This window comes from Desmodus rotundus, chromosome 3 (genome assembly GCF_022682495.2).
Source record: "Desmodus rotundus isolate HL8 chromosome 3, HLdesRot8A.1, whole genome shotgun sequence".
Lineage (NCBI taxonomy): Eukaryota > Metazoa > Chordata > Mammalia > Chiroptera > Phyllostomidae > Desmodus > Desmodus rotundus.
The window spans coordinates 30,843,443-30,870,111 of NC_071389.1; the positions used below are offsets into that span (position 1 = coordinate 30,843,443).

At 42.4% G+C, this 26,669-nt stretch overlaps 1 protein-coding gene across 2 annotated transcripts; it reads right to left on the bottom strand.

Moving 5' to 3' along the window:
* Positions 1 to 253: 253 nt before the first annotated feature.
* Positions 254 to 25,974, bottom strand: ATPAF1 (ATP synthase mitochondrial F1 complex assembly factor 1). 2 transcript variants are annotated; one of them, XM_053920697.2, is made up of 9 exons: positions 25,414 to 25,974; positions 23,455 to 23,563; positions 20,055 to 20,105; positions 19,408 to 19,470; positions 15,978 to 16,028; positions 14,656 to 14,703; positions 10,608 to 10,703; positions 8,485 to 8,592; positions 254 to 3,086 (listed from the first exon to the last, which is right to left on the bottom strand). In XM_053920697.2, exons 1-9 carry the CDS (start codon positions 25,809 to 25,811, stop codon positions 2,892 to 2,894), a joined length of 1,119 nt encoding a protein of 372 aa, XP_053776672.1. In that variant the 5' UTR covers positions 25,812 to 25,974; the 3' UTR covers positions 254 to 2,891. The 2 variants fall into 2 exon arrangements, with proteins under 2 accessions (XP_053776672.1, XP_024426846.3); XM_024571078.4 differs by having other exon boundaries at positions 25,477 to 25,951.
* Positions 25,975 to 26,669: the final 695 nt, after the last annotated feature.

The window sequence follows — 26,669 nt, forward strand, 5'->3', positions numbered from 1 at the left end:
GACAGGAGTCCCCAACTTCCATGCCATGGACTGGTGCTGGTACCAGTCCGGGCCTGTTGGGAACTGGGGTTGTACAGTAGGAGATGAGCCTGAATGTAATGTACTTGCATCATCCCGAAACCACCGCCACCCCAACCCCAGTCTATGGAAAAACTGTCTTCCACGAAACTGGTCCCCAGTGCCAAAAGGGTTGGGGATCCCTGTAGAGATTTTCTCAAATTCAGAATATTTAAACATAGGCACACACACAAGATAATGTTTTGGCCAAAATCCATGCCACTTATTTATTCAACAAACAACTGAGCATCTTCTATGTTCCAGGCCATGTTCTTGGCACTGGGAATGGAGATAAGCCCTGGCCCTTAAGGAGCTCACAGTCTAGTGGGGGCAAAAGACACATAAATAAATATAATGTAGAGTGTGCAAAGGGGACCACTGTGGGAGGCAAGGGGCAGAGGAATCTGATTCTATGGCTCATGTCCATAGGAAAAGACCTGGTTGTGTGTGTGTGTGTGTGTGTGTGTGTGTGAAGAACATATAAGGCAATGGTTCTCAAAGTGTGGCTGGTGAATTACCTATATCTGAATCATCTGGAGCACATATTAAAATGCAGATTCCCAGCACTTTCTGCAAAGATCATGATTCAGCAGGCTGCAGTCTGGGACTTGGGAATCTGCACTTTGAAGTGCTCGACGTACTTCACTTCAAGTCTGAGAGCTTGTGAGATGCAGTTGGCTCATTCAGCTGGTGCGAAGAATGATCTGCACATCTGAAATGTTCATTTGTGTTGGTCTTTAGTGCCAGGCAGGGGGAGCAGAGAAGAGGAAGGGAGTTCACATTTGTCAAGCTCTACTACAGTCTGTAAATTAATTTAATCCTCACAAAATTCTATGAGGTAGATATTATCATCCCCATCTTACAGATAAACAGAATTGGAGTTTTAATAATTTGTTCAACATTATAGAGCTAGTAAATTGCAATACCGACATCTGAACCCAGATTCATTTACCTCTAAAGCCTGTCCACTTCCTATAACACTGTGTTGCACCAGGGGAGAAATTTACTGATTAATGTCACAATTTTCTTTTAGGTCTTTGCCAGATTTGCTAGGTAAATACAAAGAACAGCTAGATGTTGCTGTGGTCATGTCCAATGTAACTTGGCAAGTGGGGACTTAGGGAAAGGTTGGGAGGAACAATAAAATGAGCAGCCCGTTCTTATTTCTTTTCCCATCATTTTCTTACCCTCTGGTGGAGGTGTTATGAAAATGTACTATGTCTAGGAACTGGGTCCATCTGGACGGAAAAGCAAACATAAATGGATACCCATGAAAGCAACTTCACCTGATGTTAAAGATTCCTGGGAATCAAAACATCCAGACTGAAGTTTCTCAAAAAATGAACTGTCAGGACCAGATGTAGGTCCAGAATTTGCATTAGGAAACAGCTCGGTCTTTAGAGAAATTGTGAAAGACTAGCAGCTTTTCCAGGTTAAACAAACACTATTTGTCTCTTTTTACCTACAGTCTCAGAGGTACAACAAAACAGACACGGCTCAGAAAATAATGGAAAGTCCAACCCCATTTAAAGAACTTGGTGGGAAGTCCAACTGCATTTAAAGAACCTGGCCCAACCTCTAATGAAGAAAACAAACATACACAGAAAGGGTAAGTACTGGTTATACTCCCACTCACCATATTCAGCGTCATACAACCAGATCTCAGGCAGCAGCAAAGTGGAGCGTGTTAGAGCAAGAAAGGGAAAGGCGCAGTGAAGGCGGCAGACGACAATGAGGGGGTGGGGATGGGACCTCGGGTTCAGAAGGCTGGTGTGTAACCACCCCCCTCTCCTCTGTCACGGAGCCACAACACTGACACTTCAAACCACAAGGGAGTTTCCCCCGCTGGAGAGCTCCTTTCTCGTTTTTGGTGTTTCAAGCAACCACTGAGTGCAAAGAGGAGTTCTGATCAAATCAGCTCGCAGCGCTGACTCTACAGACAGCATGTAGCGTATACGTCAATGCTGAGTGTAACAAAGATTATAAGCCAGATTTTATTTTTTTGCTTTAACTTCTCCCCACCCAATCTAGCTTGGCTTAGAGTTGTTAAAAAAAAAATACATAAAATCATGCAAATCTGGATCAATCCTTTCTTACAAAAAACTTCATTTATTTATACTGCACTGATTCACCCCCTCCAAATACACAGCTTCTAAAAGGCAGAGTCAGAGAAGCAGGTTTAAACAAACCATGGTTTAAATATATGCAGGCACTGTACCTGTGTGTTTAAGTGTACCTAAAATCTACTGACACTCCAAACCAGCTACACTAAAGGCAACTATGGGGGAGTCTAGATGAAGTCTTAATCCTTTCTGCAATACCTGCTTGTTCTAGAGTCTAAACAGGATATTTGGGTGATGCTTTTGGCCAGCCAGCTGGCGCATGGGAAGAGCATGTAAAGCCCACATCTAATTATACAGCAGGTCTTCAAGCTTATCCTGGCCCAAGTTTATAAAGATGAGGAACTATGCACAATTGGGAGCGGTGCTGTCACAATGCCCAGAATGCAAATGCACTTGTAACAAAATGTTACAATGTGTAAAATCAAGTCAACCATCCTATGGAATCCTTGGCTGTCTTTGATTATGACCTCAAACACTTATAAAGGAAACCTCAGGTACGCTGAGATATAATTATCAGAATGTTTGGGTATCTTCGTTCCTGAATATCAAGTATTAGGGCTCACCTCTATGATTTCTTCTTGCATAAGTACACAGCACAACTCCTTAGAGACTGCTCAGTACAGAGGCAAACTTCTGAGAGTTCAGGGGGTGGGTGTGCTCTAGGCTACCCCAGGGCTGAGCAGACTGTGTAGGAGCCAACCCTTAACAGCTCTAAGTCTTATCCTGGTTCTGGGCACATTTCAATTCCGCTCCAAGTCCACTTTGCTCCAATTCAGCAATGACAGACATATATTTGAACTCGTTCGGTCTGAAGTTAAACGTCTCCACTAGCCTGTAGGTCTCCTTCCGATCAGTGGCATAGAAGAGTTGAACTTGGTTGGCAATGCACTGTGCCTCAGCAACATTCTGTAAGCAAGGTAAAAAGAACAGTGAGGCCCTTTCCTGCAGGGGACCGCAAAGCTCTGTGTTTGAGTCCTGTGGCAAGTAGACCCTCAGCCAGGAGTCACTGCTTTAGGAAGTGTCCCCAACTCCTTGAACTCCCGAGTTTTAGTTAGGTGCCCCTTCTCTGTGTACCCAAATTACCCCATGCTTACCTCTGTCATAGCATTTATCACACTGTATTGTATTTGTCCTTTTTTCCTTTTATTTTTTGTCTGTCTTTCCTACATGAATTCCTCAAAGTATGTGTGCTTGTTTTATATCCCTGCACATACTGACATCTGGTGAATGTTTGAATAAATTAATGCATATGTTCAAAATTTCCTTCTTCACTCAGTTCCTTTACCACTGTTATTTCAAGGGGGAAGGAAAGCACAATAGTTACCCGGCTCCAAGAACACGTTAGTGAGCACTAAGTTCTTGACTAACCAGGCATGACTCAGATAAAACCTGTTCCCGATGCCAGCTCAGTGAGAACACTAGTGCCAAAGCCGGCTGTGACAGTTTACATTCTGCCCACAGACTCTATGACACCCCCCTTTGATGGAGGCCAGTTTCCTTTCCTTGTGACTTAACAGCAAAAGTTATTCTGTCGTTCCCCTGTAGTCTAAGTCACAAAAGACACCACAGCTTCCATTCTGCTCTCTCTCATGAATCGCATGCTCTGGGGAAGTCAGTTGCCGTGCCATGAGGACATTTAAACAGTCCAACATGGTCAGGAAATGGGCCTCCTGCCAGCGGCCGTGAGAGTGGGGTCAGGGGTGGGCCCTCCGGCCAGCCCGCCTTCAGATGACGGTAGCCCTCGCCAACAGCTTGAGGGCAGCTTCATGACAGACTGAGCCACAGCCCCCAGCTGTGCTGCTCCTGAATTCCCGACCCAGAAACGATGAGGTAATACATTTTTGTTTTTAGTCACTAAGTTTGGAGCAATTTGCTATGCAGCCATTTTTAACTAATACACCAGCAAAGTCCCAGGGAAGAAAAGAGGCCACCTTCTTGAAAGCTCAGAGGCAGGGAAATGGTCACCAGACCACTCTATGTATAAACAGAGGTAGGGTTAGGGCATAGGTTACACTCTTGCAGCCTTACATGAGTTACTTCAAGCAACTCTTGCTTTTGCTACTTGTACATTCTCCAGTTCTGGCTAGTCAGAGGCACTTACTCATTATCACTGTGTTCATATGGCCAAAACTCAACGCCGAAGGATAATGAAAAATTCCTACTAAAACTGACTGTCAGAAGTATGCTATGTCTAGCTACAGAATGAGGAGATGGGTTTATAAATACCCTAGGCCGCTTTATCTACATTCTCTCCTATGGGGCTCTCAGCTCATTTTCTCACAAGCAGGCACTAATCTCTGAGACTAGATCTTCAATTGAAAGCCTTTTTCCAGAATGCTGGCTATTTCAAATTAATAGAATTTCAGAGCTGGAAGGGGCCTCAGAGACCACCCAGTCCTCATTTAATAAGCCAGGAACCCAAAGCAAATGAGGTGTAGGGATAGACCCAAGGTCATGTGGGTAGCAAGTGGCAGAGCCACGATCTGACTTCTGGACTCCAGGCTGGTACTCCCTCTACTTCACCCTGATACTGTTTCAGGTGGAGCAAGATAATTAAGATTGATCAAGGTCATTAACTCTGCTTCATCAATTTTACCTTATTATACTCAAACATGCCCCAAGAGGAAACTATTTCTAAAGCAAGTACATTGCCATAATCCAAGGCAGGTAGCGCCATTCTCTGAGCCCATGAACTGTAGGGCCTCTGACAATCAGTTTTTATTTGAGGATTAGGACGGTGGAGATAGGGGTTATCTCAGCTGTGTTCACTCTAGAACAAAGCTGTTCCAACGGTAGAGTCTTAGGGGCTCTGTGCAGGTGTCTGAAGTCGCCTCAGTTCTGTTTCAGCTGTTCTGTCTTAGGGTTTACATAGATTTTGTTTGGATAAAAGGTTCCTCCCACTAGTTAGAAGACCACCAGTATGGTGGGTAGAGAGGTAGACTCAGGGAGCTATGTGCATCTGTCTCTTGACGGTTATAGAAAGCACCCAGCTCCTTAGTCACCCCCTGCCTTTTGCTCTCTTAACTCTCCACATGCAGCAATAGTCTCCTCTCTTTCCAAGATCCAAGAAGATAAACATATTAATTCCCTGTGTTGCTCAATAAGCAGGTATAATAACAAACATGTTTCTCCTCTTTCATGTTACACTTCTAGGTTTCCCACCACAGTAACTTCTAACATGTCTAGTTCTGCAAAGAAGCTCCTTGAATAACATTTCATTCAATGTTTTGTTATAATATTGATGAGATGCTGTAGGAGCTTAACTATTGTACAAATCAATTAGCCTATGGTGAAAGTGGTTTTGTTCTATGTCATTTTGCTGCAGTTCCAAGAACCTATCAGCAACATAAAAAGAGGAGTTACTTTGCTGTTCTAGACATTCACAGTCAAGTTGATTTATACAAGGTAAATCACAGGGTGGGGCAAAAATAGATTCATAGTTGTGAGTATGCGCAACACAGAGTTTATTCTTATATTGTTATTTATTAATTATTGTGTTATTTTCCATAGGAACAATGGTAAACCTACTTTGGCCCACCCTGTTTACATTGTCTGGTGTGCTATCGAACACTATAAGACCAGGAAGTGAATTTTAATGACGATGGGAACTGTGTAGCAGCTTGAGACCAACAAAGTGAGGTCGTCAAAATGCCAAAATAGAAGGCTCTCTCCTCTGACCCCTACAGTGCACACTCGTTCGAGGCTGTCCTGTGCTGAAGACCAGAAATAAAGTGCACTCTCCAAGGCACTCACTCCTCAGGTCAAAACTTAAACCTTGTTGTTATTGGTAATTAAATCCCCCCAAATCTCAATTTGAAACACCCATACTTTGTCTACTATTTTCTGTCTTTTAAGCTCACTTCCAGCTTCAAAAATCTTTTTATTCTGCTAGGAATCACAATTCTGTCTCTAACCTCTCTTGTTTTCACTTCCCTCTTTACCCAGCTGGCATTCTATGGTCAACAATTATAATCACTCCTGTGCTTTAACCTCCTGGTTCCTATTTTTCTTCATTGTGCCCGTTGGCTAACCCATAACCCTGGTTATGTCCCACTCTCAGCCCTCTCTCTGTGCCCGTACCCGCACAGCCATTCTCTCTCCCATTTTCCTAGACCACAGGCAGGCACACGCTTTCTGTAAAGGGGCAGACAGTTAATGTGTTAGGCTTTATGGGCCCCAGAGTCTTTGCTGCAACTACTTGACTCTCTTGTGGACCTAAAACAGCCAGAGACAATATGTAAATGACAACCATGGCTGTGTTCTAATAAAACTTTTTCTACAGACACTGAAATTTCAATTTCATATGCTTTTCTCAGGTCACGAAATATTCTTCATTAGCCCACCCTCCCCCTCCAAACCATTTAAAGATGTAGAACATATTCTTAACTCATGGGCCTTCTAAAAACAGACAGTGGAGTGGACTTGGTCTGCAGGCTATATGTAGTTCGGTGACTCCTGCCCCAGATAGTAATTTTAGACATTCTCTTTTCCACGCTAACATTCAACAGCTCTAGTCTTCCTTCCTCACTCTCTGATCTTTTCTTCTTTTCACTAAGCCACCTAGAGAGAATTTCTACCATCTCTGCTATCCATTTAACTGCATCTGTGTCCTTATATCCTGGCTTCGCTTCTGTTGTTGTATTCCCCTCATTCCCAGACTTACCCACTCAAAGATATCACTTCAACAGTTCTCCCCTATTTCTCCTCATTTGCAACATTTTCCTCTCTTCTGGATCTTTCCATCAGCATACAAATATTATTTCTCCCATAAATAAGACCAAGCAAAAGCACTCTCATTCCCACTTCTCCCCTCCAGCTAACACCCCATTCTCTCCTTCCCCTCACAGAAAACCCTTCCAAAGACTTGTTTATGCTGACTCTAATTCCATCCTCTCTTAAATGCACTCCAATTAGGTGCTGACCCTTGTAAAGGTCCCCATGACTTCCATGTTGTGAGATGTAGTAAGTTCCCAGTCCTCACCTCATTTTCCCTACCAGCAAGTGCGATGTGGCCAGTTGCACACTCCCTATTCCTTGAAACGTTTTGTCTCAGATTCCAGGGCATTCGACTATCTTAGTTTTCTGCCTGCGTCACTGACTTGTTTCTCTTAAATCTTCGCTGATGCTTCAGCATCTCCACTGGGCTCAGTTCTCAGACCTCTTCTCTCTTTCATCTCCATTTACTTCCTTGGTCATTTCATTCAGTCTCACAGCTTTAAACAATCATCTGTTGCCGATAACTCCCACATTTATACCCCCAGCCTGGACCTCTCCTCTGAATTCCAGGCTCATGTATCTAACTGCCTACTACTTGGAAGTCTAACAGGCATCTCAGATTTAATGTGCCCACAAGTGAGCTACTGATCTTCCTTCCAAAGCTTTTCTTCCCACAACCTTGTCTATCTCAGTTAATGGCAACTCGATTCTTCTTGGACAGGACTTTGGGTGACTTCCAGTTGAGTGTGATGGGTGGAAGGAAGAATAGGAGAAATGGGACTGACAGTTTCAGGAATAATAAGACAGGGAAGCAGAGTCCCACTGTGTCCAAGACTTGCGACTTCAGCTACTGTGAACTACTAGCTGAGGGCCATCACTTTTACCTGTTTGCAGCTGGTAAGAGAGAGAGGAAAAAATAAGTGGGTGTTGTAATAAAAAATCTCAGGGAAAAGAGGCATGAGAGTGGCCAGTATCTTGAGGACATCCTGAACTTAAATGTTGCCAGATAAATGAGCCTAAAATGAGCAAGATCAGACAAACAGGCTGTACAGTGATCGCGAGACTGCTCCTGACTCTGGATATGCAGACAGAACACGCACAATGGGTATCATTATCGACGGGCACGTGGTTGATGCTCTATCCCAGGGAACGGGAAGAGGGGCAAAGGAAGTCACTGTGTACGAGGCATGTCGTACATGTAAACAGTATGGAAGATAAAAGATTGAGAACTATTCTAGACTTTGAACTCTTCTCTACCCTGAAGCAGCCATGTACTTGTCCATAGTCTCTTACCTTAAAAACCCCTAGGGCCAGATATGTTTTGTTGAAGTCAGAATTTTTGAATTTTAGAGAGGTACCAGGTGCAGAGTGTGTTCAGAGTGTCTGGACTTCAAAACCGTGAAGTGACTGAGCATCTGTACTAACTTCAAGTCTTAGAAGAGCTTGAGCAATACCTAATTATTGTCAACTTTAAGTGAGAAACAAATTCATATAGCTCTCATGAATTTCACCTCTCCTGAGCTTTTGCAGAAGAATAATACCTTCAGGGCTACTAGGGACATCCAAAGAGGCAAAAGTTGATTCTTACCAGAAATGTAGAATCCATTTCTGCTGTCATCAGTACTATGCCCTTTTCTTCCTTAAGTTCAGGGTAGTGATATAAAATCAGCTGGCTGGCTGCAGCTTCCCCCCGGGTCTGTAAGGAGGAACACTTATCAAGGCCCAATAAGGTACCACCACAACAAAACTGCAGTTTCAGAGCAACGGAGCGTCTGGAGGAAATTCTGGCTCTCACCAGCCCCTTGGGTGTCTAGTGAGTCGGAGGACTGGTATGTGGGGGAAGGTTAGGCCTGCCAAGGCAGGGTGAAAGTGACAGTTTGCACAGTGTTATTTGTGTCTTCAATTGAAAAAGGTTTGGCTCTTTTCCCAGAAAATGTTTACAGTAGGCAGTGAATCCTTCATCATGGCTATATATTTAAAAACAAAACAGCACAAGCAGCTACCAAATCAAGTCCTAAAGAAAGCAATATGCTTGTGTAATTGCCACTTTTATGGACTAGTGCATTTCACAGTTGAAATCTACTCCCCTTGGCTGGCTCTGAAGACTGAGCTCTTCTAAGCTGCAGCAAACAGCTGGAGAGTTTGCACATGGGCCAGATTTGTAATGTGCAGTTTTAAAATACAATCTGAGTGGGAGGTAGGGGGAAAAGAAGAATGAGAATATCATAATTTCACAAAGAATGGACAGGGCAGTAGTTACTAGACCTCAATACAGACTAGGAAGAGAGACTGGGTTCAAAGCTAAGCCCTCATACAGTGTAGGAGGAAACAACTGTACATTAAAAAAAAACTCTGGCCCTGGCTGGTGTGGCTCAGTGGATTGAGTGCTGGCCTGCGAACCAAAGGGTCACGGGTTTGATTCCCATTCAGGGCACAAGTCTGAGTTGCAGGCCAGGTCCCCAGTAGGAGGCACACAAGAGACAACCACATGATGTTTCTCTACCTTTCTTTCTATTTCCTGTTCCCTCTCTAAAAATAAATAAATAAAACCTTAAAAAAACTTCTGGATTTCATCTCTAAACTTTGAGCAAGTCCTTTTATTATCAGTATCTCAGTATTGCTAGGGTACTTTTAATAGTTCAGCTTCTCACTTCTCCTGAACATACTTCTATACTGATCATTTTCATCATAATTATGTTTCTGGATCTTTTTCTTATAGCTGTACATGAGTTTCCTGAGGGCAGGACTTGGGCTCAAAGGTATCTATATCCTAGCATAGTTTCTAACACAATAGCAGAATGTTTAAATTCACAGACTTTGGAGTCAGTGACCTGAACTCAGTCAAACCCAGCTCTGCTGCTATTAGCTGTGTGAACTAACTTCTCTGAGCCTACTTTCTTCTCTGTAAATAGAAATAATAGTAACTATCTCATGGGATATTTGTGAGGACTAAATGATAATATATGTGCCAGAAAAATCTGGCACATAGTAAGTATATCAAATGTTGATTATTACAGTATGGGCTCAACAAATGATTGTCAGAAGAATTATAAAGAATTGTAAGCTGTTCCCTCATTCTATTTTGCACTCTCTTTATTCCAACTTCAAAATCAATATAATACATGCTAGTTTTTTTTTTTGTTTGTTTGTTTTTTTTTGCCAGATTTGGCCTCCAAATATAGAATGCCAATCCTCGTTATGATCTGATATAAAATACTGACTTTTACTTTAAAAGCTTCAAATGCTTTGGATTGAACTTAATCTAATATTTGGGGATAAAACAAAAAAAAAAAGGAGGAAGCAAACAAAACAGCATCTATGGAATGGAAACTATGCATCCAGCACCTTAGAAAGCTGACTTGATCAATAAAACTCATGTAAAACATGGAGCCTTCCTTAAGGTTCTAACCATTATAACTCACCCATGTTTGTGAAGTGAGCCCCATGCAGTAAATGTTTTAGAGACCAGAGGAAGAGACAGGAGAGAGCCCAAAGTAGCCAGAGAACATGTTTTGGGGTCTCTTCCAATTCTGAGGTATTGAATAGGGCCTAGAAAGCTAGCCCAACGTACCAAGTATGACAATTCATCAGTGCTACGACAAATACTGCGGGAAGTTAGTACGTAGCCTGTGTCCTCGAGCCTCAGCAAGGCTCATGGTTCCACAAAGGGCTACGCCTCTTTCCTCTAGGGGATGAGCACAAGCCACCTACCTGAATATTTATAAGTGCAGTGAAGTGGAGTTCAGTGCCTGACCACTGTCCTACAAAGAACTCATAGCCTTCCCTTCTTGGCAGTGCACACAGAAACTGTGGGAAACAATACACAAGGAGGTAGATGAATAAATAAAATAATTTCTTCTACGTCCGACCACCTATATCATTCACTCAATTTCTTCACTGTTTGGTTTAAAACATTTTTTAAAGTTATGAAATTCATACATGGTAATGTAACAAACATATATACACTTCCCAACCCACCTGAGAAAGAAAGCATTAGATATCCAATTTAATTAAGCTCTCTGTGTAACTCATTCCAATCCCAACGCAGAGTTAACATCCATCCTGCATTTGCTGACTGCCATTCCCTTTCAGGTTTTTATACTTTTAATGTGTATGTGCATATCCATAAACAAGAAACAGTACTGTCTGCATGTTTAAAAACATAAATCCTATTTATCGTGTATATTTTTGCAACTCGCTTTTTTCACTTCACATTATACTTCTGAGATTTACCCATGTTGATAACTATAATTCTAATTCATTAACTTTTCACTGTTGTATGGATTTCTGCTATAGAAATTCACCACAGTTTATCTATTCTTCCACTGATGAACATTTGGGTCTTTTTCAATCTCCAAACTTCCTAATGCTGCTGAATTAATTTTTGTTCCAATAAGTATAATCACTTCATACTTTATCATCTGAGGCTGACACTGCAGCTCTAAGTACCAAGAAGTGATTAGCTTCGTGCTTGAGATGATTAGACTTGGGGATGAGTGATGGAGGAAAGAAGGATGCTCCAACATAAAGGATAAGCAATTCAACATGCACAAGTCATGGGCCTGTCTCCTCGCTGCCAACCACACAGGCTCAGTTTTGCTTTATTAGATGGAATAACCTCAGTGCCTATTTTACTGCTGGCCCCTTGTTAGGGAAAACATTTTTTTAGAGCTTTTATTGAGGTCTACTTGAAGCGGTAAATTACACATATAAAAGTGCACCATTAGATGAGTTTGATATATGTATACTGTGAAACCATTACCACAGTAAACACAATGGACATCTCCAAAAAGTCCCTTTTTAATTCATAACTTTCTCTCCCCAACTCTCCCTAAGCAACCCCTGACTTGGTTTCTGTCACTACCGGTCAGTCTGCATTCTCTAGAACTCTGTATAAATGGACCCACAGAATCTGTGCTTCTTTTTGGGTTGGCTTCTTTCTTCAGCACAATTATTTTGTGATCTATCCACATTGTTGCAAATATTAACAGTCCATCCCTTCTGATTCCTGAGTATTATTCCATGGTGTACATGTACACATATACAATTCTTTAATTTATTCACCTATGATAGATTCGGGTATTTTTCAGTATTTGTTATTATGAATAAAGCTCCTATGAACATTTGTGTACAAGCCATTATATGTAGCCAGAGAACATGTTTTCATGTACTTTCAGTTCTCCTGGGAAAATATCGAGGGGTAGAATGGCTGGGTAGTATGGCAGGTACGTGCATAACTTTTAAAGAAACTGCCACACTATTTTCAAAGTGGTTGTCCCATTTTACATTCTTACTAGCAATATATTAGAGTCCTAATTGCTCCATATCCTCACCAACACTTGGAATGGTCAGTCTTTAATTTTAGTCATCCTAGTGGTATCTCACTGCGGTTTTAATGTGCATTCCCATTATGACCAATGATGTCAAGCACTTTTTTAGGGCTTATTTGCCATCCTACTTCACTGGTGAATAGTCTGAATCTTCTGCCCATTTGTTAATTGGGTTGCCTGTCCTCTTATTATTAAGCTGTAAGAGTTTTTAATATATTCTAGATACAAGTCATTTGTCAATATATGTCTTGCAAATGTTTTCTCCCAGTCTGTGCCTTATCTTTTCATTTTTATAAAAATGTCTTTTGAGAAGTAGAAATTAAATTTTTTTTTACTGTGGTAAAACATACATTACATAAAGGTTACCAATTTACCTGTTTTTACCATTTACCCATTTTTAAATGTACAGTTCAGTGGCACTAAGCACGCTCACAATGCTGCGCACCATCGGCACCTTCCATCGCAGAGCGCTTCCCTTCCCAGGCTGAAACTCCTATTCACTGAACGGCAACTCCCTGTCTCCTCGGCCCCGCAGTCCCTGGCAGCCACCACTCTACTTTCTGTCCGTGAATCTGACTGCACTAAGTACCTCATGTATGTGTAGAAGCACACAGTATGTGTCCATCTGTGACTGGCTTACTTCACTTAGCACAGTATCTTCAAGGTTCATCCATGTTGTAGCATGTGTCAGAATTTCCCTCCTTTTTAAAGCTGAATATCATTTTATATACACACACACACACACACACACACACATACACACACACACACTTAATTTATCCATTCATCTATTACTGGACACTTGGGCTGCTTCCACCTTTTGGCTGTTGTGACTATGCTGCTATGAACATGTGTACACAAATAGAAAATTTTAATTTTGGTGAAATGTAATTTATTGATTTTTAAAATATTTTGTGTTATACTTAAGAAATCTTTGCCAAACCCCAGATCAAAAAGATTCAATCTAAGATCACCAAAACCAAGATCACTAAGATTCTATGATCTATTTTGATTTAACTATTGGATACAGTATGAGGCAGGAGTAAGATTTTCCTGTCTTGACTGGGTGGCTCAGTTGGCTGAAGCACCATCCCGTACACCCAAAGGTTGTGGGTTTGATCCTGGTCAGGACGTACGTGTACGGGAGGCAACCAATCAACATTTCTCTCTCACATTGATACTTCTCACTCTCTCTCCCTCTTCCTCTCTCTTTCACATCAATAAACATATCCTCAGGTGAGGATTAATTTAAAAGTAGTAAGATTATCCTTTCCTCCATTTAATTACCTTGGCCCCTCTGCTGAAAAACACTGATCGCACACAAGTCGGTCTATTTCTGGATTCTTACTCTGTTCCGCTTATCTACATGTCTATTTTTATGCCAATACTATACTGTCTTTTTTTTTTTAATTTTTATTGTTATTCAATTATAGTTGTGTGCCTTTTCTCCCCATCCCTCCACCCACCCCAGCTGAACCCCCCTCCCTCCCTGACCTCCACCCTCCCCCTTGATTTTGTCCATGTGTCTTTTCTAGTAGTTCCTGTAAACCCCTCTCCTCACTGTCCCCTCCCCACTCCCCCCTGACCATTGTTAGATTGTTCTTAACTTCAATGTCTCTGGTTATATTTTGTTTGCTTTTTTCTTTTGTTGATTATGTTCCAGTTCTGTCTTTATTACATAGCTTTATATTAATTCTTGAAATCAGATAATGTAAGTCCTCTAACTTTGTTCTTTTTCAAAATTGTTTTGTTATTCTAGGTCCTTTGGATATCCAAATAAATTTTTTAAATCAGCTCATCAACTTCTTTAAAAAAAAAAGCCCACTGGGCTTTTGATTGGGGTTATACTCTCGACATCAATTTGGGCAGAAATGACAACAATATGGAGTCATCTAATCCATGAACATGGCATGTCTTTCCATTTACTTACATGTTTTTCATTTTCTCTCAGTAATGTTTGGCAAGTTTTTTTGATAATCCTAGAAATTATTACCAACACCCAGGCAGCTGGCCTAGCTTACCTATTCCCTTCCCTTAGGTCTTCTGTTAGCTCACTACTCCAGGAACAATCTCATGGTTCCTTTTAGATACATACAATCAGACAGCATGGCCAAAACTGAAAAGAAAACTGCTAGTAAAACAGACTCTTACAGGAAGTTGAAAATACTATAGTCTCAGGTGCTGCTCCAATATTCACTTATACTGATAGATCCAGATCAGAAAGGGCTGAGAAATCGATTACAGTCAGAGACTTACTGGGCCAAACTCACATGATCTTATACGGCTAAAAATTTCACTTATTAATACAATCCACAGATGAGCATCTCTGTTAAACAAATAGCACTGTAACACGAGATCACATGGAACATCAAGAGATCAGTTAGAAAGCATCCTTGTAGGTGGCACTGACAAGCAATCCAGAAACTTACTGTTGGACAGGACTGAGCCCGGGTCCAGATCAAATCAAACTTCTCTTCCTGTAGGTTAGAAAGGAATAAAATTTACAAATAAAAAAAACAGAAGAGGCCGCAATCACACTTAAATTCACCAAGACTAAATTCTAGAACTAAAATACAATTAACACAATCTGTTTCATGATTTACAAATTCCTCTTATGACAGAGAGGAAAAACCAGACGTCTTCACTGCTGTTCAATGTCAGAACTGTGTGTGAAGAGTGTATACTCCAAATGCCCCACACTCTCCAGGGGACTCTGCCAAGTGTCTGAGATATCAGGTCACTAAGTCTGTCGGAAGGAAGCCTAAAAAGGCCTGAACAAACAATGAGCCAGTATTAGATCCTTTGGCTGTTAAACTTATGAAGGGCAAGGGTACATAAGTATAAGAGGCAGAAAAAACTAGCAATACTATCATAGCAACCAAAAGGTCTGGCTTAATTTTTATGCCTATAAGTTTTTACCCTTAATCTTAATCTTGGTATATATATTTATGCTCTTGATATAAACTTACCCCAGGCTACTTCCTTTTCAGGGAAGAAGAGCAATTAAAGAACTAGCTGATAGCCCCATACATCAAATGCTGATCTCAATGGTCAAGCAGTGGCTGCTGACTATCTTCAAGACAGCAATTTCAAGAAGGGGGGAAAACCCCGTAAGAAAATGCCACTTGCTCAGGGGAAGTGCCAGAAAAAAATGAGGAAGAGGCTCTACATCAGCTCACTCATAGACAAGAAGGGAAGAAACTGGCCCTGGCTGGGTAGTCCACTTGGTTGGAGTGCTGTCCCGATATGCCCGGGTTTGATCCCTGCTCAGGGCACACACAAGAATCAACCAATGGATGCATAAGTAAGTGGAACAACAAATTGATGTCCGCCTCTCTCTCACTCTCTTTCTCTCTCTTGCTCTCTTACTCTCTCTCTCTAAAATCAATTAGAAAGGAAGGAAGAAACCCATGCTAGAGGCCCTGTGTCAAATTCCAATAGCTTGGAAAACACCAAAAAGAAATAAAAGACTTGGAAATTGCTCAGCAACATGAACTTACACCATGCTCCCTTGTCAGAGACTTGACTTAAAGGGACATTTCTAAACCAGAAAGAGGGAAAACAAGAGCCATAAATATACCATATGGAGCTTCCAATCTTCGGTACTCAGGGCATAATAAAAACCCTGAGAGCTATAAACGTAAGTTCTCAAGAGGCAATAAACATAGGAAAAGTAAAGGCAACTGCCTGCTAAGGTTAGAGACATGACCTTCATGCTATAACACTCTCATTTCCCCTCCAAACTACTTACAGGAATAACTGCGTAGACTGTATCTTTTGCTGCGAAGTACTGCTGCCAAATCTGTACAAAAAAGAGAGTATGTCTGTGACATGTGGGTAATCTTTTCAACCTGCACCAAGACATGATGACAGCTTTCACTGCTCACAGTAACATGCTATTTGACAACAGAGAGGAAAATCTAATGCAATGCTTTTACTACTAGTTCAACAATACAAAAAGATTTAATAGCATCTATTCTTCTAGGTGATTAAACTGTAACTCTTACTAACAAATTCCTGTCACAGAAATGGATACTATGACCTTCTTAATAATTTTTCTCACGACGTGCCTTGTGTGTAATAGACAAGCTCTTGTTTTTCTTATCTTCTCTCATCCTTTCTGAAACCCGAACTCCCTAGTCAACTGTGGGTCTTCTCATTGAGCAGGACATCAGTCAGTCAGAACCCAGTGTCTGAAATAAGGCAGACTGGATACAAATCTCAGTTCCAATCATTTCACAGCTATGCTACTTTGGGCAAATTATTGAACAATAACTAAGTAATATCCATATAACCATGAATAAAATAGAAATAGTGTCACCTCACAGGACTGTTGTGAAGACAAGCTGAAATAACACAAGTTTGTGCTTGGCACAACAGAACTACCACGCAAACCAGAGCCAAGGTGCTCTGGAGGGCAACAAAGAGGTGCTTAACCCAAGTTAGGGAATGAGTGCCGGAGGGGGGACACTTAAGGTGTATCTAGAAAAGTGATCAGGAGTCAGCCAGATGAATAGGGAGTCTGGAAAGACAAACAGGTCGGGTAGAGATAAGAGATACATTCTAAGCAGAGAATGACAACATTAGCAAAGGCATCGAAGTAGGGGAAGACATCAGAGCCACGGGGAAGACATCAGAGCCACGGTGTCACCTGAGTTGGTGTTTAAGAATGGGTCACCCTCCTTCAAAGCTGCTCTGCTTTATTAACATTCCCATTAAATGGGGGACCAACTGGAGATGCTAATCACAATGTGATCGAACCAACACAAAGCACAGAAGGACGATTGCTTCCCAGGACTCCGCAAACTACTCTACCAGTGCAGCCTAAGATTGCTTTACTTTTTCCTTCATGTCAGAACACTGTCTTCTCATTTTAAGGATAGCATATCCTACTTATTTTTATTTAATTTATGAGGTCTGTCCAGAAAAAGCCCAGCCATTGTTAATATAACAAGAATAGTTTGCACAACATTGATGTAACCTGGCAGTTAAGGACAGTGGACTGGAATGCGCATGTGTGAACAATGACTTCACTGTACTAGTTGGTGGAGGCGGTAGACACCATTGAGTGAGCATGTGTACTGTGTGGCTGTCACATTCAAAATGAGCGAGTAGAGCAATGAATCTGCATCAAATTTTACATTAAGCTTAACATTCCTCTGCAGAAACTATTCAGATGATTCAGAAGGCCACCGCTATGGGCAACTGGCAATTGACAGCTTCATTGCAACAATATGCCCACTCATGCATCACATCTCACACACTTTTTTTGTGAAACACCAAATCACCCAGGTTACTCAGCCCCACTACAGCACTGTGACTTCTGGCTTGTCCCAAACTAAAATCACTTTTGAAAGGGAAGAGACTTCAGACCACTGATGAGATTCAAGAAAATATGATGGGGCAGCTGGGAGAACTGTGTGAGGTCCCAAGGTGCCTACTTTGATGGGGACTGAAGCATTATTGTCCTATGTACAATGTTTCTCGTATCTTGTATCTTCTTCAATAAATGTCTCTATTCTTCTTATTACATGGCTGGATACCTTCTGGACAGACCTTGTATTAGTAGTAGTTTATGAATAAACACTAAAATGTATGAGACTGATAATGTTTCCTAACACAGTTGACCTTGGTTACTCAAAATCATTTTAACACACAAATTTGTATCTAAAATTATAAGTGTAAATGATATTTGTCATATGATCAAGACTTCTGGGCCTGGCTTAGAGAAGCCTAAAGGACATGCTTGGTGTCCACTTTCCATTAGCACTTCTTCCCAAAGGCCGTTTGAGGTCTCCTCGAGACTTTGCATAAGTCTCTATTAACAGAGGCTAAAACCCTGTGCTATCCTTATTTTTGTGTCTGTCCTTCCACCAGGTTAATCTCCAAAAGCTCCATCAAGCTCCTTGAGAGTAGGGGATTCTCTCATTCATCTCCCTGGCTGGCCCAGAGCCTTACATTTAATAGGTATGCAATAAATGCTCGCTGAAATGAACGATATAGCCCGCAAAGGAAAACCACGGCAATTCACACAACTTCCCATAGGGAACGTGATGCAGAGTCACAGACATGGGTTTGTGTCCTAGCTCTACCACTTACTAAGTCACTTAATTCTCTAAGTTACAGTTTCCTCAGTGGTAAATAGGAATAGTAGCACCCACTTTACACAGTGGTTATGAGTGGTTATGAAATAGTGTATATGAAACACTAAGTAAAGTACCCGACACACAGTACACCGTTTTTATTATTCTGATTCTCTCAATATACCTAAAATATAATTCACGGAACCATAAGGAATGCCAACAAATAGCATATTATAGTCTAATTAGAGAAAAACGTCACAGACATGAAAATTTAAATAGAAATGTAAATCGAGGTACTGGAATGACCAAACTGGCAGGACGACCGAGAGTACGCGGAAGGAATGTGTCAGGGAAACTTCCTGCAGAAGGTCCTATAACAATGAAGGGCCCTGAATGCCAAGCAAAGGAACATGGTAGGTCATTGAACGTTTGTGAGCAGGTTACTAACATAGTATTTTTATTCACTTATTTAAAAACACAAGTATAGCACTTACTGTTTTAAGTAACTGTTTTAAGTGCTTTACAAATATTAACTCATTTAATTCCCCAAATGACTCTATGAGGTAAGGACTATTATTATTTCCACTTTACAGACAGGGAAACTAAGGCTCTGAGGGGTTAACTAACTCATCAAATTCATTCAGCTAGTAAGTGGGCAGAGCTAGGACTTTAAATAGGCAGCTTGGTTCTAGGGTCTGTGTTCTTAACTAATACATTAGTCTTCTCCACAATGAAAGCAGAACTTTAAGAGGGGCAGAGCTCAGCTGGTGAGGATACAATGGGGGAGCGGGAGAAAGAAGAGCAGGGGGACCTATTTAGAAAGGTAGTATAGTAATCCAGGTATAGAGTAGTGATGATTTTAAATAAGATGTGGGTAACAGGAATGAAAAAGAAAGGGGAAATGTGAGTTGACTAGATATATAGGAGTGAGGCCAAGAAAGACAAGTTTTCTTATGACCCTGTTTTTCATGTAATTCATCACTTTTGCTATCATGGCTATGAAGAGGTGTCAGGAAATGTATGCTCCTTCCTACTTCCAGATTTGGTTCATAGAGCACCCATTTTCTTAGAGTACGTCAACCCATCTTCATTCATTACCTGTTTTATTTCATCTCCAGTTTTGTCTTTCACCATCTCAATGTTAAAGATAGAACTGAGAGTCTGAAAGAGAAAATAAAAAGCAAATTTAAAAAATAAAACAGCTAAACTGTATCTGTAAGCCTGTGGGATGCAACATGCCAGGACAGTGAATCAGATCTTCGGGAAAGACAGAAGCAGTGTGAGCAAAGCCGGATGCTCAGAGAAGTGGGCCCCTAAAGCCCAGGCAGGTTCTGGCAGTTCTGTTCTGGGGAGTGTCTCCAGGTATGTCCTAGTCCTTCACCCTCCAATGAGCACTGCAGGGCTTTGCATCTGGCAAGAGGATAAGTTTGGGCTATCTTTAACGGCCATTCTGCCAGGAGTGGCTTCTTATTTGCAAATCAAGTGACAGAGTAAATATGCTTTTATTTGATTTTTAAAAACAAATTCCTATAGAAAAAAAGGTATCACGCTATTTCCTCTAGCACCCCCAGGACCCACACTATGCTAAGGGTTACATCAAGGACACAAACATTCATAGAAATATTTCTCATATCCACAGTTGATAAGTTACAAAATCATTGAAACACTGTAAAAATGTTCAAATTTGCAGCCTCTTGTTACAGATGTTGCATGTGGCTTCAAACTTGGATAGTCAAGACACCTACCTTGTCCTTAGTGAATCCTCTGCTCATAGGCTGCTTCCCTGAGGTGTTTGTCTGAAATATACGATAGATAGAGTATCAATCCATACTTATCTCAGAAGGAAACGACCACCCAGTGAGGTGAGGTGCCCAGAATCTTATCCAGTACTTAAGCACCTAAAAACTTCCTTCTCTCCACTCCATATAGTAACTGCACATACTGTTCTTAGAGTCGCTGTTTGTGAGACCACTTTTCTTTGACTAAACTGATACAGAGATGAGAGGATCCCTTTGTTGGTAACCAGCATCTGCTAGTACTGAGAGTGCATCCTATACCTGCCACTATGCACATGAGGGACTCCTGCCCAGAATGAGGGCTGCTTGGGTTTTCTGGGCTCTGCCCGCTGATCTGCTCCACAGTGACTGCAGAGGTGGTGAGAAAGGGAAAGACGTCTTTCCCAAGGTTGCTTCTTATCTGTGACAGCACTTCTGATGGCAGACACACTCAGCAGACTATGGAGTTTTTTTACTACGCGGTCTTAATATTCCTTCCATCAAATTAGATTTCGCCTCAAAAAAGGCCAAGAACAACTGAAGGTGATTATTTACTCTCTTAATCCATTATCTCTGGTAAAGGCCACAGTCAGGAAACCCTATTTTGAGTTGTTTGTGAGTGTGAGGGCGCCTTGTTCTGAGTCTTCCAAGCAACTTCTCAGTTCGAGACCACGCCTTTCAGGGGAGAGAAGCACAAGCTGCATCTGGGGTTCTGAAGCTGAAAAGCATTTTCTGGATAAAACCCTGCCTTTCGTTACTCTGTGATTTCATAAATCCAAACCTTTCATAAATTATGCCCACAGAGCTTGTACCCACAAATCAGACAAAAGCCTGGTGTAGAAAAATCTATTGGATGTACCCTGGTCTTTCTGGTCATACTCCTTCCTATACACTGGCAGCATCCTAATGCAGTCTTTCCTTCATATGCAAATTATCCAAAAAAAAAGATAGTTGGTTCCATTTTCTTACCACTCGCCTTTAGGTGTATTGTGAAAACAAAACAAACAAAACCCTCTATTCCACAATTGCCTGCATCTTTCAATCCCCAAGCCTTGTATATTCCTTCCCCACAACATCCCTCTAGTTCATCCTTCATTTCCACTTTCACTTACAAAAATAAAAATTTTAAGCTTATTGCATTTTAACTAATCAAAGACACCACTGATCTTAAGACACACCATTATTTTATGTATCAGACAAGGTGCCAGTTAAACAATAGCACAATAATTATATTTTATTATCAATTTTAAGACAATTTTAGAGATGTCAAAATGTGAAAAAAATGAGAACTTGAGAATCAGTGAAATAAGGTAATAAGGTAACTGAAACTATGTGCCAGAGTCTCAAGAGCACTGAGTACAATACTGCTCCCATGTAGAGCCTTTTGAAACCTGTGGGGACAACTTTTCTGCTATCACAACAATTGACTGGGTGGTGATACCTGCACGTATGGGAGGGACAGAGATGCTAAACGAGCTGCAATTTTACAGATAAGTTCTATATATAATGAAGAATTTTCCCTCATCCTGCACAACTTCTCAATGTCTAGCCAGACTTCCTTTTAAGTGAAAAAGCTTTTTATAATTACGTGGGCCTCGAATCTAACTCTGTTTTGCTTTTCTTTTCCTTCCTTCCTCCCTCCCTCTCTTCACTTTTTAAAAACATGGCTTTAATAAACACTACACTTTTCAGAAGCACTACTATGTAACTTGAGAGGAGACTGTGTTGTGGAATCTCGTGATGGTCACTGATTAAAACACTGCTTCTGGTTTGAGAGTTTTACAATTACCAACACAGCACCCCTGCACCAGTCAGTTTTTGCTGCTCCTATAGTCATGGTGGTTCACATATAGGTCAAAGCATCCGATGACGGCATTAGGTCTCACAGAATAATTGTGCTCAAAAACTCACGTACTAAAAATATGTATTTTATTAAAAAATATTTTCCTTATATTATAGTTAGGGCATTATATTGATCCCCCCCACCCTGAAATTATGTGTGTAGGTGGGTTATATTGTCTACATTTTATTTCAGAATAGAAAAGGAAGAATTTACAAAAAAATTAATGCAAAAAGGGGATGCTGGGTCTCGTGTGATAGGAACCAATGACTCAAAGTAAAGAAGAGGCTTTTGAAATGGAGCCACTAGCTATTAGCCTTTTTCTGTATATAGCTAGGTAAGAAAGACAGTAAGTACATACTTACCCAAGAGTTCCCATAATTTAAGTGAAATCTTTACTAAATCTGCATCTTATCATAAAGTTGAGTTTCTAAGTCTGCCTACAAAAAGGGACGAAGAGCTTTTCCATATTAATATTGAAAGTTTATAGTACAGTAAAGAACTATTACTGGCACTATAGATTTATTATAGGAAATTGCATTTGTTAAAATACTTGTAGTAGTATTACTTGCAATACTTGTAATACTTCTTGTAATGCTTGTAATACTTCCTTGCTCACATAGAGTTGTAAACTACGTTGGTCACAGGAGATTGGATTTACTCCCCAACCCTATAATGACTAACCCCCTGACTACTGCTCATTTTAATGAACCACTTGTTAAAAGGCTGAGTGGATTATCTTAAAACTTAGGCTACCCAAAGCTAAAAAAGTTATTCTCCAAGCAAAAGAAACACCTCTCATTTTAAACACAAAGTGGAATCTCAATTTTCCACCATAACTAACTTATTTCAGATGCACCCAGCCCACACCCGGGTTACTGTACATTTCCCCTGGTTTTGGTATTTCCCACTCCAATTAATTCTGTGCATCATCCTAGATAGATATTTTTCAAATAATAGGTTGAAATCAATTCAGTGGATTGTGGCCCAAGTTTTTAAAAAGATAAAATAAATAACTAGAGTACAATGCATGTAGCAAAAGCATTGTTATATAAAAATTTCTTTCAGTTAGAATCATATACTTGTGTACTAAATTACAATGTAAAATATATTTCTTACTGGGGGTCATGGTCAAAAAGTTTGAAAAGTACTGCATTAGATTACTTTCCTATACACAGCTTCAACATGCTTTCCCCCAGCTTTGATTCTTATTTAAGGGTAATTGCTATTAAGCCCCTTTTGTCCCCCAATCTCTACAGCCTGCTGCCATGTGTGCTGTACCTTGATCACTTGACTGCTCCCAATGGGAGCAGTGGCTACCCTTTCCATCCCTCCGTATCTCCATGTGACTGACCACAGTAGTTTGCCAGAAAGGTAGGGTACCATTTATGGATGGAGACTGAGCTGAGTAGAGAGGCTAAGTTCAGTTCATCCAGCTGACCCATTAATGAGCCCATTTCCAGGATAAGGGTTGGGGTTGAGGGTGTAGAGTACTGGTGAGCCTACGACACAAAAAGGGGCAGGTCTTACCTTCTCTTCCACGCATTTGATGAAGTCACCTTGCCTGGAGTGCCCCACTGGCTGCTTCCGAAACTCACTGCGTTTCTCCAGGCGGGACTCAAAAGCAGCTGGGTCAGACCTGATCAAAGGTAAACCAGAAGTCAAACCCCCGGGGCCTTTTCAGATTTGGAAAGAACAAAACCTCATGTTCCACTTCTACAGAGAGGAGACACAGGCATTCAGAGGCTGAAGATTTGCCTTTATTTATTCAGGCCTGAGCACAAGGCTACAAATCAAAAAGTGGAAAAAGAAGTCCAGCTTTTAACTATTGTTAATCCTCAAGAGGACTTGTAACATTTTTCTCCTGCAGACTAGTCCTTAGGGTGACAGAGACCTTGGTCCCTCAGGTCCAAGGTCTGAATCCCATTTGGAATTCAAATCCTCAAGATGGGAAGGGGACTATGAGGTCATCTTGCTGAGTCACCTTCTCAGGCAGGAATCCAATAGCATACCTACCCAGTGTCACGCTTTTATTTGAACACACCTAGTTCTTAGACTTCTCCCTAGGTTAAACATCTGTTTATTCAGATGTAGGTGGTTCAAAGGCTTCAGACAGCCTATTTTGTAAAAGATTTAGCACCTGAGTATCTCTCTGAGCCTTTCCAAAAAACCTGCTCCCGAAGATGGAACATCAGAACTTTTCTTTTATGTCAAAATGGGGCTGGTCTTCAGGTCTGAAGTCCAGGTTCAGGCCGCCGTCCTTGTTAAGAATTCTTTAGGCTGCGTAGCCAATGTGATATTTAGCTCTGTACATGTTGGTGAAGACTCCAGCTCCACAGCCATAAGACCTGTAATGTCTGGGTGACATCTACAAGACCCAAGCACATCTTGCTCACCTCTCTGGTGGAATCCTGGCTGGTCAAGGCACTGTAGGGAGCCCCTCTTCCATACAACTCCTTTCCAGAGATGACATTAAACATCACTCCCTTCACTGCCATGTATGTGAGTGCATCCTCTTTCCCCATGCACCAGCTCCTCAGTGTACTGTGTGGTTCTAGAGGCCCTGCCCAGTAGTGAGTGGCTCCTGCCCAGCCAGGGCTGCCAGTGCCAGAACTAGGGTCAGGGCTGCCAGTGTCCACAGTCACACCTAGGCCTCCCATGATGAATGGAGAGAGACTGAGGGGCAGCTTACGCAGGGGAGTCTGTGCACTCCTACCTTGCATGTCTTTTATTATTAAAATGTTCTAAACTTATCTCTGTATCTTTCACCTTCAGGAATAAGAGAAATGTCTAATTCCTTTTATGTGAGTACTTGAAAATTACTATTATGTCATTCCTTAAATGTCTCTTCTCTAGGTGAAATTTCTTGGGGTTTTTTGGCCCCTTTTCATATACACCCACCTCAACTTCCTCTAATCTCCAGGTCCTTCCATCTGGAAGCTGAAGGGGGTAGTGTTAGGTACCCTGGATGCCAAATCAGATAAATCCCAACCAGCTGTGTGTTCTTGGGCAGGTCTCTTACTTTCTCTAATCCTCAGTTTTCTAATCTTAATGAGAGGGTTCAATTGATCCAACTATGACCCTACTACTCTTTGATACCCTGCTCCCACCTCCAATCTCCTTTCCTTGCAGTCAGGGCTCTAGCTAGGAGCTTGGGAACACCAGTTCTAGGCCAGACAGCTGACGCAATATGTGACCTTGAGCAAGTCAAGCCCCTTCTCTGGAAGGCTGCATCTTCCCGTTTCTATGGGGCAGGGGTCTTGGAGCTGCCTGCTTCATAAGGTCTGTTAAGTCTTTCAGAACTAAAAAACACAGGCAGACAACTGAGAAATAGCCAGGGCTTTGCGGAACTCTCAGCTTTGACACTAGCTGTGTGACTTGAGGCAAGCGATCTTGCCTCTCTGAGCCTAGATACATCATTGTCGAGTGGGGACAGTAGTAGTGCCCACCTCGCAGGGAGGCTGTAAGCACCTAAAGCATCAGGCACACCAGAAACGCAGGGCAAGCGCCGCCCCTCCTCCCCGCCCGCCGCCGGACGGCCGGGGCTCGCACCTGCGCAGCTGCTGGATCTTGTCGCGGTAGCGGTCGTAGAAAGGGTTGGCCTCGAGCTCGTCCCCGACCCGGCTGCCGTCGGCGCCCCCCGCGGGCACGCGAGACCCGCAGCGCACCGGAAACACGCGCAGCTGCGCGGGCGCTACGAGCCCCAGGCTCGGGGCGCGGCTTCGCACCGCGCACAGGCCCCGGTAGAGACCAGCTAACTGCAGCACGGCCGAACCCGCGCCACCCGCCGCCGCTACCACGGTAGCCATGGCCGCCCCCACCTCCTCCTCCTCCTCCACGTCCTCAGGCGCTGTGGCCTCGGCCCACGGCCCGCGCGCCCGCTCCATCGCGCTCCGGGTCCGCCGCGCCGGCGCTCCGGCCGCGAGGTTCCGGGCGCGCAACGTTCCGGGAGCCGGGCCGGGCGAAGGGGACCTGGGAGGGGAGAAAGGGTCTCCACGCTCCCGCCGGGTCCACGCCCCATGCACTTCCTGTGTCACTGCGCGCCTCCTCCCCGGAGCCTGCCCGGATTTACGTCCTTCGGCTCCTTACTAGCAGCCGCTGCTTTCCAAGTCTCTTCTTGAAAGCCGCTCAGATCTGCTGGTCCTGAGGACAGAGCTTGCTCACTTTTAAATTCTCTTGGCAGTTGCTTGTAGTAATTGTCCTTCAGCATAGAAGGTGCTTTCATCAGTTGTGACCACAAGGGCATCTTCTCTTTACTGAGTGTTTCTATATGCAGAACACCATCTACTTCACGCCCTGTGAGGCAGGTTTTTCCCTTGTTTTACAGATGAGGAAACAGGCTGAGAGTCATTAAGCAACTCGTTCAAGTTCTACCGAGGCCGGAGCTCGTTTTAAGACTCCATCAGCCTCCAAAAAGCCCAGTCTCCCTCTATTTCCTGCCGTCTCTCTTGAACTCCAGACAAACTGAACTACTCTCCTTCCCACAAGACACCTGGACTTGTCCTGACAAGTCTTTATGTAGTCTATTTTTGATCCCTGAAATGCTTTCTTCTTCCTCTCTCTTCACCCACTGCCACAGTCTTCATCCCCCTGAACATGGTGTGAGCTTCTAGGGTCAGGGGCTGTGACATCAACATCTTTGTGTCTCTCCTGCTCCCAGCACAGGGCCAGGCCTGCAGTAGGCCCCCTGCGATGGTACCTACCAGTTTGTCTCCATGGAAGTCCTTTCTGTCTGGGTGTTACCT